The sequence below is a fragment of the Bufo bufo genome, chromosome 4, assembly GCF_905171765.1.
Source record: "Bufo bufo chromosome 4, aBufBuf1.1, whole genome shotgun sequence".
Taxonomy (NCBI): Eukaryota; Metazoa; Chordata; class Amphibia; order Anura; family Bufonidae; genus Bufo; species Bufo bufo.
The window spans coordinates 378875652-378888060 of record NC_053392.1 but is presented as its reverse complement, the minus strand read 5'-3'; the positions used below and the strand labels follow the sequence as shown (position 1 = coordinate 378888060).

Here is a 12409-nt window from a genome sequence, read left to right as displayed (position 1 = left end):
GTTTGGCATGGCCGATCCCTCATGAAGCCATGCTGATAGGGCGTTATTTGCTTATTTCCGTTGAGATGCTCTAAGATAACATCTCTTAGAAAACCTACAAACAGTTTACCCACAACAGATGTTAAACTTACCGGCCTATAGTTTCCGGGCTCTGTTTTTGGACCTTTTTTGAATATTGGCACCACATTTGCCATGCGCCAATCCTGTGGAACACTCCCTGTCAGTATAGAGTACTTAAATATCAGAAATAGGGTCTGGCTATGACATTACTTAATTCTCTTATGATACGGGGGTGTATGCCATTTGGTCTTGGAGATTTGTCTATTTTAATCTTTTTAAGATGCCGCTGTACTTCTTCCTGGGTCAGGCAGGACACTTTTAATGGGAAATTAACTTTTACATTTTGCATGTCATCTGACAATTTATTTTCTTCAGTAAATACAGTGGAAAAAAAAAATATTTAACAGCTTTTCTTTCTCCTCGTTGCTCTCTGCGACTCCCCCCTCATTACTCTGTAAAGGGCCGACACCTTCAGATTTATACTTTTTAACATTTATATAATTGAAAAACATGTTAGGGTTAGTTTTGCTCTTTTTGACAATTAATCTCTCGGTCTCTAGTTTGGCCGCTTTTATTTGTTTTTTACATGTTCTATTTTTTTCCTTATAGTTTTTCAGTGCTTCCGTGCTACCCTCCTGTTTTAGTGACTTAAATGCTTTCTTTTTGTCATTTGTTGCTTTCTTTACAGTTCTATTTATTCACATTGGTTTCTTTTTGTTCCTTAACCTTTTATTCCCATACGGTATGTACCTCTTACAATTAGATTTTAGGATGCTTTTAGAAATATCTCATTTTGTGGCTGTATTTTTATTTTTTAGGAATTTTTCCCAGTTAGTTAGGCCTATGGCCTCTCTTAGTTGGCTAAATTTAGCTTTTTTGAAGTTTGGTATTTTTGTTCCTCCCTGAAGAAACACTCTTTTGAATGATAATTGGAAGGTTATTACTTTATGGTCACTATTTCTTAGGTGTCCACCAACCTGCACTTCTGTTGTTCTGTCAGGCCTATTGGTTAATACTAAGTCCAGTATGGCCGTCCCTCTAGTCGGGTTCTGAACCAGTTGGGAGAGGTAATTGTCTTTGGTTATTACCAAGAACCTGTTTCCTTTATGAGATATACAGGTTTCAGTTTCCCAGTCTATATCTGGGTAGTTGAAGTCCCCCATAATAACGACCTCATTATGATTTGCCGCCTTGTCTATCTCGTTTATAGTTTATTTTCTGTGGACTCCGGTATATTAGATGGTTTATAATAAACTCCTATTAGCAATTTATTGTTGTTTTTTGCCTCCATGTATGTCTACCCACAGTGACTCCACATGTTCGAGTCCCTCACTTATACCTTCCCGGAGTGTGGGCTTTGGACAGGACTTTACATAACGGCAAACACCTCCTCCTATCCGGTTTTGGCGATCATTTCTAAGCAGACTGTAACTCTGTACGTTAACTGCCCAGTCATCGCTATCATCCAGCCATGTCTCACTTATTCCCACTATGTCATAGTTCTCCTCACACATCACTAATTCCAGTTCACCAGTTTTATTAGTCAGGCTTCTGGCATTGGTATACATACAATTAAGAGGTTTTGGTATATTTTGTACCCTACGCTTTTGCTTCCGAGCTGTTCTAGTCCCTCCTTCCATTCCTCCACCAGTCCCACTACCTTGCCACCGGTCTCTATCTGCACTATCTCCCCATCCTATAATGTAATTACCCTCCCCCAGTCCCTAGTTTAAATACTCCTCCAACCTTCTAGCCATCTTCTCCCCCAACACAGCTGCCCCTTCCCCATTGAGGTACAGCCCATTCCTACGATAGAGCCTGTAGCTGACAGAGAAGTCGGCCCAGCTCTCCAGGAACCCAAACCCCTCCTTCCTACACCAGTTCTTGAGCCACTTGTTAACCTCCCTAATCTCCCGCTGCCTTTCTTGTGTGGCTCATGGTACAGATAGTATTTCGGAAAATACTACCTTTGAGGTCCTTGCACAATAGATGGTAATGATGTGATCCTGCCTATGATATGCCATCATGGCTGAGCAGCCTAACAGGAAAACTCACCAATATATAGTATATGCACATGCCAGAGCTTACTGTGTAGTGAAGACCTACCCCACCCCCTTAGGCAGTGGAGACAACCAGTCCTGCTCACATTCTAGGACAGATTGCTGGCAGCCATTTTAAATCATTCCCGAAGAACCCTTTTAGAGGAGTTGTCTGGCTTTATCTCCCAACTGTACTGGATCTGGCGGGACAGTCCAGGGTGTCAGTGCTGCCCCGTGGTCCCAGGAGAGTCGAGGCATGCCCCATACAGGGGGCACTACTAAATGGAGGGGGGGCACAATGTGGGCAGAACTACTAAAAGGGAGCACAGTGTGGGCATTACTAAAAAGGGGGCACAATGTGGGCATGACTACTGAAAAGGGGGCACAATGGTGGCATAACTACTAAAAGCGGGGCACAATGTGGGCATGACTACTGAAAAGGGCGCACAATGGGTGCATAGCTACTGAAAGTGGGGACAATGCGGGCATAACTACTGTGTGGGGGGATGATGTGCGCATAACTACTGTGTAGAGGCACTAAAGGGAATGGGCATGTATAGATATGAACTGGGCAGAGACAGAGGTCTGGCTTAGCATTATAAAATTAGTATTACAAAAGTTGCCCCTGCTATTGTCCCTCCTTATCATTTTTAAAAGTTGGGAGATATACTTGATTTGGAGCCAACAACACCAGGGGTCCTAATCTGTGTCCATTAATATAAAGTCACAGCCACCCACCCCAGGTGAGTGGTGTTTTTTATGTCAGAGGGTCGCTAACTTTTCAAAAAACTTTTGATGTCATACACATATCACTGTTTAGGTCTGAGTGCTGAGACCCCACGATCCCTAGGACAAGGGGAGAGAAGCGCGCTCATATCGCTATCTCCTCGCTGCTAAGGATGTACCCATAGACTTCTATTGAGCCGGTCTCCTGCAGCGAGGAGAGTGCACTATGAACCCGCACCTCTCCTTTCGTTCTAGAGATGGGTGAGTCTCAGTGCTATAACCCCCACTGATCTAAACTTTTGGTATGTCTCTATGACTTAGGGCTCATGCACACGACCGTATGTATTTTGCGGTCTGCAAAACACGGATCCACAAAAAAAAAATGGATGACATCCGTGTGACATCTGTATTGCATCCATATTTTTTTTATTTGTGGAACCATTGTAATAATGCCTGTCCTTTTCCGCAAAATGGATAAGAATAGGATATGTTCTATTTTTTGGCGGAACGGACATGAGGACATACGGAAACGGAATGCGCACAGAGTCATTACTGTTTTTTATGCAGACTCTTTGAAGTGAATGGTTCCGCATACGGACCTGTAAAAAAACGGAACAGAAAAAAAGTACGTTTGTGTGCATGAGCCCTTATAAAAAAAAAATGTTTTCAACTTAAAGGACACCAGGGGTTGTCAGCTCCAAACCCCTTTACATTTAGGAAAGTATAAGAGAAACACAGGCCAGCATATGAGCTGTATACATAAAACAGACTTCCCAAGGGTCCGTCTTTTAGACTTCCCAGTCCCTCTTTACTCCTTAAATGTCCCTCTTTTTGATCTGAGGTATAGATTTGCATTAAAGGGGTTCTCCGGGCTTTTTATATTGGTGACCCATCCTCCAACACCCCCGCCGATCAGCTGTATTAAGGGAAGGCGCACGCAGTGCATGGGTGCTGTCTCCCTTCTTTCTTCCTGCTCGCTGCTGCTATGTCTATGGTGAGCAGGAAGAAAGAAGGCAGACGGCACACATGCACCTTCCCTTCCCATCAATATTAAAAGCCCGCAGAACTCCTTTAATACATTTACAATATTGATCCAGAAAGTGTTTGTCTTGTTCCTCTCTGTATATTAAAGTCCTCATTGTATATTATTTCTTTATTTGATGCAATTTGGATTTTAGAAATGTTTACATCCCGATATTCTTTGCACTATTGCAGGGGTGGCCAACCTGTGGCTCTTTGCTTCTTCAAGTGAGGCTCTAGCTGTGAAGCCAGGAAGCACTCTCCACCCCATGCTCAGATCTCTTTTCCTGATCAGGCACTGTTACTACTTTGCAGCTCCAGCTCACTCTCCACTACGTAGTGATGCACACAGTGTAAGAACGTACTACGTGGAGACAGGCACTATGACCTGACATTGCGCTTATCAGGTCATAGTGGAGAGCATGTCAGACCTGCAGAGTAGCAGGTGCCCAACCGAGAAGGAGCCCAGAGATTTTTTTTAAATTATAGAACTGAGAATGTGGGTCTGATTTGAGCATGGGGGGGGGGGGGGGGGGGGGGGGAGGTCCTGATCTGGGCAATGGGGGGTCTGATCTGAGCATGGGGGGGTCCAGATCTGAGCAATGGGGTCTGATCTGAGCATGAGGTTTCAGATTTGAGCATGGGGGGCAGATCTGAGCATGGCGGTCTTGTTTGAGCATGGGTTGTCAGGTCTGAGCATGGGGGGGGGGGATCAGATCTGAGAAGGGGGAGATCTGAGCATGAGAGGGGAATCTGAGCATGTGGGGGAGATCTGAGCACTGAGGGTCTGACACTGGGAGTCTGATTTGTGTTGTCTGATCCAAGCATTGGGGGTCTGATTTTGGGGGTTTGATTTGGAAGTCTGATGAGGTTTGGGGATCTTATTGTAGGTCAGATAAGGATTGGGGATCTGATTTAGGAGTCTGATCTGAGGTCTGATGAAAAATATATATTTTTTCATTTTTTCTCTGCTAATGAACAATAAGAAAAAATATTTTTAGCAGACCTCAGATCAGATGAAAAAGATATTTTTTTAATCTTATTTTTCTTTGTTAAAACCTAGGTGCATCTTGTAGGGCGAAAAATACGGTAACTGTGTGTAAATGTATAGCCTGTGGCTCCTGGTAGTCATACTTTTTTTTTTTTGGCTCTTTGTGTATGTAAGGTTGGCCACCCCTGCACTATTGTGTCAAATAAAACGATGAAAGTGTATAGATTTGCAAGAAAAATTGATCTTTTACACAATGAACCATAAGTGTTCCTCTTTCACCATCCAAAAAGTTGGTAGGTATGGATAAGGCTACATGCACATGAACGTTTGTTTCTGTGTCCGTTCCTTTTTTTTTGCGGATAGGATGCGGACCCATTCATTTCAATGGATCCGCAAAAAATGTGGACAGCACACGTGTGCTGTCCGCATCAGTATGTCCGTTCCGTAGCCCCACCAAAAAAATAGAGCATGTCCTATTCTTGTCCGTTTTAGGCATTGTTACAATGGATCCGCAAAAAAAAACAAAAAAACGAATGGCATATGGATGTCATCCGTTTTTTTGGGGGGACCGCAAAACACAGATGGTCATGTGCATTTAGCCTAAATCAGTTTTCCTTTTTTTTTTTTTTTTACATGCACTGAAGCAATAAAAAATGGTCCAAAAGAGCTCTTCTTTAATGTGCTCTAGGCAGAAAATGAACTGTTTCTTGCAAGATTAACTCACACAAAAATATTTTTAAGCCTAAACCAGAAGTAGAAGTCCTTAAAACTGCATCAAAAACTGCCTGTGTGATTCCAGCCTCATGTGCCCGGATGCTATCATTGACCAGAAACCACTGTTCTTTTCATAAAGTTGGTTCAAAACGTGCTTCTACGTGTCCCTGACAAATCCACTTGCCATCTCCTCGGTTTCCGTTGGGCCAAGTGGGAAATAACACAAACAGTGGTCTTCGACAAAATGGCTACAACATTATCGTAATAGGTTGGTGCAGAAGACAAACGCTAGAGAATGTTTCGATAACATCGCGGCCTCTAGTGATGGGCGCGGCGGATTCATGTGGTGACGTTGGCTGCGGTATCATAGGCGCCGGCGCGGTAGAGGCAGAAAATGTGCAGGTGGTGAGGGTACCAAAGCAGGACAGAGGCACCCGTCATGGCCAGGCACCGCAATGTGCGCGGGTACAACTATGATGACGGTGAGAGACTGAGCCAGTGGCCCTTAAGTGGGAGGAGCCTAAGGCAATAGTGATAAGATCTCGCTGTCCGTGTTTTCAGAGGCCCTCCTGTCCATATGCTCCTGGGTGTAGAGGCTGGGCACAGCTGTGTGCCCGTACTGGTGGCTGCCAGGGCTTCTCCCTCTTCTATACACGTACATGTTGGACGCCCTCATTTATTCACAAGGTGTATCAGTCATTATGTTGTAGTCACGCTATTGTTAGCTGTAGTGTACAGTGTGATTGACAGTGGTCTTCTGGCAGTGGTGAAACTATAACTCCCAGCATGCTCCATTCATTTCTATGGAGTGCTGAGAACAGCCAAGCAAGTGTGCATCTTGGGAGTCGTAGTTTTACCACAGCTGGAGTGCCGGAGGTATAGGGCGAGGAGGAGTGATCGGCCGGGGTGCTGGGAGTCACACCACCACAGATCAGGGACCACCTCTCTTAAAGGGGTTCTGCACTTTGTTTAAACTGATGATCTATCCTCTGGATAGATCAGCTTCTGATCGGCGGGGGTCCGACACCCGGGACCCCCGCCGATCAGCTGTTTGAGAAGGCAGCGGCGCTCCAGCAGCGCCGCGGCCTTCTCACTGTTTACCACCGGCCCAGTGACGTCACGACTAGTATCAACTAGCGTGGGCGGGGCTAAGCTCTGTTCACTTGAATGGACCTTAGCTGCGCCCACACTAGTTGATACTAGTGGTGACGTCAGTGGCCCGGCGGTAAACCGTGAGAAGACCGCGGCGCTGCTTTCTTAAACAGCTGATCGGCGGGGGTCCCGGGTGTTGGACCCCCGCCGATCAGAAGCTGATGATCTATCCAGAGGATAGATCATCAGTTAAATGAAAGTGCAGAACCCCTTTAAAGATAGGCTGATAATATTCAACTCCTTAAAGAGGTTGTCCAGGATTTTGTGGTAATGTGATTGGTTCCTGTTAGGCTACGTTCACATTTGTGCTTTCACTTTCCGCTGTAGAGCTCCATCATAGGATCTCAATAGTGGGGGGGGAAACGCTTCAGTTTTGTCTCCGTTCATTGTCAATGGGGACAAAACTGAACGAAACGGAATGCACCAGAAAGCATCCTGTTCCGTTTGGTTGCATCCCCGTTGCGGACAGAAAAAACGCTGAAAGTAGCTTTTTTCTGTCCGCGATGTAGTGTGGAGCAAGACGGATCCATCATGACTCACAATGTACGTCAATGAGGATGGATCCGTTTTCTCTGACGCAATGGAGTCTATGACGGATCCGTCTTGGCAATGTTACAGATAATACAACCGCATCCGTTCATAACGGATGCAGACGGTTGTATTATCAGTAACGGAAGCGTTTTTGCTGATCCTTGACGGCTGGTGTGAAAGTAACCTTAGCAATACACTGATTTTTTTTAAAATATTATTATTATTTTTTTTTTTCTGAAAGCAAGCGACAATTTCCAAGTGTAAACTAGTCCCTGTGTTGCGAAAGGACATATATGACTCGTATAAAAACTGACCCAAATATTACTGAGTGCCCCGAATTTGGCTCAAACCTAATAGAGCATTTTCACAAATCCCTGGTGATGCGATAGTTTGGGGTCTTAGCGCTGCCTGTGCAGAGCTACACAATGTTAGTACCTGGCGTAGGTCACCCCCACTTTGTGCCCAGAAGTCAGTCGCCCCCCTTTTCTGACAGTCACAGAAGAATGCATTAAAAAACATCTTCCAATATGAAAATTTTCAAAACGTTCTGATACTACCAAACCCGAATTTTGTGTCATTCGATTTGAGAGAATCGAGGCAGGACAGAGACTTTTTCAGGCAATCAAAGCACCAGAAGTCACAATAAGGCAATCTAAAGCCTCATGCACACGACTGAAGCCGTCTGTGTGCCTTCCGCAATTTGCGGAACAGAACGGGCGGCCCATTGTAGAAATGCCTATTCTTGTCCGCAAAACGGACAAGAATAGGACATGCTATATTTTATTTGCAGAGCAACGGATGCGGACAGCACATGGAGTGCTGTCTGCATCTTTTGCGGTCCCATTGAAGTGAATGGGTCCGCACCCGAGCCGCCAAAAATGCGGCTCGGATGCGGACCACAGAAACCGTTGTGTGCATGAGGCCTTACTCATGATTTTTTTCTACGCATGAGACTTTCTTTGGGCTAAGTGCAGCCTGTCTAGTCAGTTCATCAGACCCCTTACAGGCTGCGCTGGTACAGCGCTCTGGACCAACACGGGAGTCCAGCACTAACTGAACCTGGGCTCCTGCTGTAACTGTTGGCATCAGAGTTAACACAGAGTTAAAACGCTCTAGATGCCACGGTCAATAGCAGCCATGGCATCTACAGTGCCTTGCAAAAGTATTCACCCCCCTTGACTTTTTTTGTATTTTGGTGTTTCACAACCTGGAATTAAGGCCCCATTCACACGTCCACAATTTCGTTCCGCATTATGCGGAACGGAATTGCGGACCCATTCATTTCTACGGACCTGCACTTTCAGGTCCGCAATTCCGATTCCGAAAAAAATAGAACATGTCCTATTCTTGTCCGCAATAGCGGACAAGAATAGGCATATTCTATTAGTGCCGGCGATGTGCGGTCCGCAAAATGCAGAACGCACATTGCCGATTTCTGTGTTTTGCGGATCCGCAAAACACACACGGATGTGTGAATGGACTCTAACATGGATTGTTTGAGGATTTGTATCATTTAATTTACAGAACATGCCCACAACTTTTGAAAATGTTTTTTATTTTATTGTGAAGTAAACAACAAATAGGACAAAATAACAGAAAAGGTCAATGTGCATAACTATTCACCCCCCTAAAGTCAATACTTTGTAGAGCCACCTTTTGAGGCAATCACAGCTCCAAGTCGCTTCAGATAAGTCTTTATGAGCTTGCCACATCTTACCACTGGGATTTTTGCCCATTCCTCCTTGCAAAACTGCTCCAGCTCCTTCAAGTTGGATGGTTTGCGCTTGTGAACAGCAATCTTTAACCTCTTCAGGACACATGACGTACCGGTACAGCATGTTGTCCTGGTACTTAAGGACACATGACGTACCGGTACGTCATGTGTATTTCTGATCACCGCCACCCGGCAGGCGGTGATCGGAACCCGGTGCCTGCTCAAATCATTGAGCAGGCACCTTGCCTAAATGCGCGGGGGGGTCCCGTGACTACCCCCCCCCCGTGTCGGCGATCGCCGCAAACCGCACATCAATTCAGACCTGCGGTTTGCGGCGGTGATCGGCAGTGCCATCGGGTCCCTATGCGGCTGTAGGGGGGACCCGATGGCATGGAAGGCAGCGCGAAGCCTAAGAAAGGCATCGCGCTGCCTTCCGGTGACGAGCCTGTGTGAGATCCAGCCCCCTGGATATCACAGGCCGGAAGCTGCATGAGTAATACTCACTGTATTACTCATACAGCCAATGCATTCCAATACAGAAGTATTGGAATGCATTGTAAAGGGATTAGACCCCCAAAAGTTTAAGTCCCAAAGTGGGACAAAAAAATAAAGGGAAAAAAAAAGTTCAAAAAATAAAGTTTCCCCCCCAAAAAAATTAAAAGTTTAAAGTAAAAATAAACAAAAATGTCATTTTCCCCAAATAAAGTAAAAAAAAAAGGGGGTATCGACCGGCTCTATAAACATATCACATGACCTAACCCCTCAGATGAACACCATAAAAAATAAAAACTGTGCTAAATAAACCATTTTTTTTGTCACCTTACATCACAAAAAGTACAACAGCAAGCGATCAAAAAGGCGTTTGCCCACCAAAATAGTACCAATCTAACCGTCACTTCATCCCGCAAAAAATGAGCTCCTACCTGAGACAATCGCCCAAAAAAAAATAAAAAATACGGCTCAGAATATGGAGACACTAAAACATCTTTTTTTGTTTTAAAAAAGCTGTTATTGTGTAAAACTTACATAAATAAAATAAAAAGTATACATATTGGGTATCACCGTGTCCGTATCGACCGGCTCTATAAAAATATCACATGACCTAACCCCTCAGATGAACACCTTAAAAACTAAAAACTGTGCTAAATAAACAATTTTTTGTCACCTTACATCACAAAAAGTGTAATAGCAAGTGATCAAAAAGTCACACGCACTCCAAAATAGTGCCAATCAAACCGTCATCCCATCTCGCAAAAATCATACCCTACTCAAGGTAATCGCCCAAAAACTGAAAAAATTATGGCTCTCAGACTATGGAAACACTAAAACATGATTTTTTTTTTGCTTCAAAAATTAAATCATTGTGTAAAACTTACATAAATAAAATAAAAAGTATACATATTAGGTATCGCCGCGTCCGTGACAACCTGGTCTAAAAAAATACCACATGATCTAACCTGTCAGATGAATGTTGTAAATAACAAAAAATAAAAACTGTGCCAAAACAGCTATTTCTTGTTACCTTGCCTCACAAAAAGTGTAATATAGAGCAACCAAAAATCATATGTACCCTAAACTAGTACCAACAATACTGCCACCCTATCCCGTAGTTACTAAAATGGGGTCACTTTTTTGGAGTTTCTACTCTAGGGGTGCATCAGGGGGGCTTCAAATGGGACAAAAAAACCAGTCCAGCAAAATCTGCCTTCCAAAAACCGTATGGCATTCCTTTCCTTCTGCGCCCTGCCGTGTGCCCGTACAGCAGTTTACGACCACATATGGGGTGTTTCTGTAAACTACAGAATCAGGGCCATAAATATTGAGTTCTGTTTGGCTGTTAACCCTTGCTTTGTTACTTGAAAAAATGGAAAATTTGCCAAAAAATTTAAATTCTGAAATTTCATCTCCATTTGCCAATAACTCTTGTGGAACACCTAAAGGGTTAACGACGTTTGTAAAATCTGTTTTGAATACCTTAAGGGGTGTAGTTTCTTAGATGGGGTCATTTTTGGGTGGTTTCTATTATGTAAGCCTCGCAAAGTGACTTCAGACCTGAACTGGTCCCTAAAAATTGGGTTTTTGAAAATTTCAAAAAAATGTCAAGATTTGCTTCTAAACTTCTAAGCCTTGTAACATCCCCAAAAAATAAAATATCATTCCCAAAATGATCCAAACATGAAGTAGACATATGGGGAATGTAAAGTAATAACTTTTTTTGGAGGTATTACTATGTGTTATAGAAGTAGAGAAATTGAAACTTGGAAATTTGCAATTTTTTACACATTTTTAGTAAATTTGGTATTTTTTTTATAAATAAAAAATTTTTGGACTCCATTTTACCAGTGTCATGAAGTACAATATGTGACGAAAAAACTATCTCAGAATGGCCTGGATAAGTCAAAGCGTTTTAAAGTTATCACCACTTAAAGTGACACTGGTCAGATTTGCAAAAATAAAAAAATTTTTTAAGGTGAAATAAGGCTGTGTCCTAAATGGGTTAAAGGGAACCTGTCACCTGCAAAACGCATATTAAACCGACCACAGTACCTTACAGTATCCCTCAGTGTGTTGCTAATCAAGTTTTTATTTTTTCTTTGTGTTTCTTCATACTTTTTAAAAACGCTGTTTTAATGTCGGTTGGTGCTGTCTCCGAGTCAGGCTTGAAGTCAAGGGGGCAGCTGCCTCCTTGCTTCAAGTCAAGCTAAGCCCGCCCCTTACCCCTCCTCTACAATTAGATGGACATGATGCCGTGATCGCGCTCTTCTAGTGCATGTGCGGTACGCTGCCTGTTGTACAGGTACTCCAGTCTCTGCTGTGGAACTCTGCAGCTCCTCTAGGGTTACCTTAGGTCTCTGTACTGCCTCTCTGATTAATGCCCTCCTTGCCCGGTCCGTGAGTTTTGGTGGGGGCCGTCTCTTGGCAGGTTTGCTGTTGTACCATGTTTTTTCCATTTGGTTATAATGGATTTGATGGTGCTCCTGGGGATCATCAAGGATTTGGATATTTTTTTTATAACCTAACCCTGAGTTGTACTTCTCAACAACATTGTCCCTTACTTGTTTGGAGAGTTCCTTGGTCTCCATGGCAGTGTTTGGTTAGTGATGCCTCTTGCTTACGTGTTGCAGCCTCTGGGGCCTTTAAAAAAAGGTGTGTATATGTAATGACAGATCATGTGACACTTAGATTGCACACAGGTGGACATCATTTCACTAATTATGTGACTTCTGAAGGTAGTTGGTTGAACCAGAGCTTTTTATAGGCTCCCTAACAAAGGGGGTGAATACATACGCACATGCCAATTTTCTGTTTTCTATTTCTAAACAATAGTTTTATTTATGTATTTTTCTCATTTCACTTCACTAACTTAGACTATTGTGTTCTGATCCATCACATAAAATTCAGATTAACAAGACATTGACCTTAAAGGGAACCTGTCACCAGTTTTATGGTGTTCTAACTAAG

At 43.5% G+C, this 12409-nt stretch overlaps 1 protein-coding gene across 3 annotated transcripts in view; it reads left to right on the top strand.

The window, feature by feature from the left end:
- The first annotated feature begins 5808 nt into the window (after nt 1–5808).
- Nucleotides 5809–12409, top strand: part of HBS1L (HBS1 like translational GTPase) — a 135869-nt gene continuing 129268 nt past the window's right edge. For 2 of the 3 annotated variants that reach the window (XM_040429178.1, XM_040429177.1), the window contains exon 1: nt 5861–6032. In XM_040429178.1, coding sequence (XP_040285112.1) covers nt 5990–6032 — 43 coding nt within the window. In that variant the 5' untranslated portion in view covers nt 5861–5989. Of the gene's footprint in view, nt 6033–12409 lie in introns of all 3 variants that reach the window. The other variant, XM_040429179.1, reaches the window with a different exon arrangement.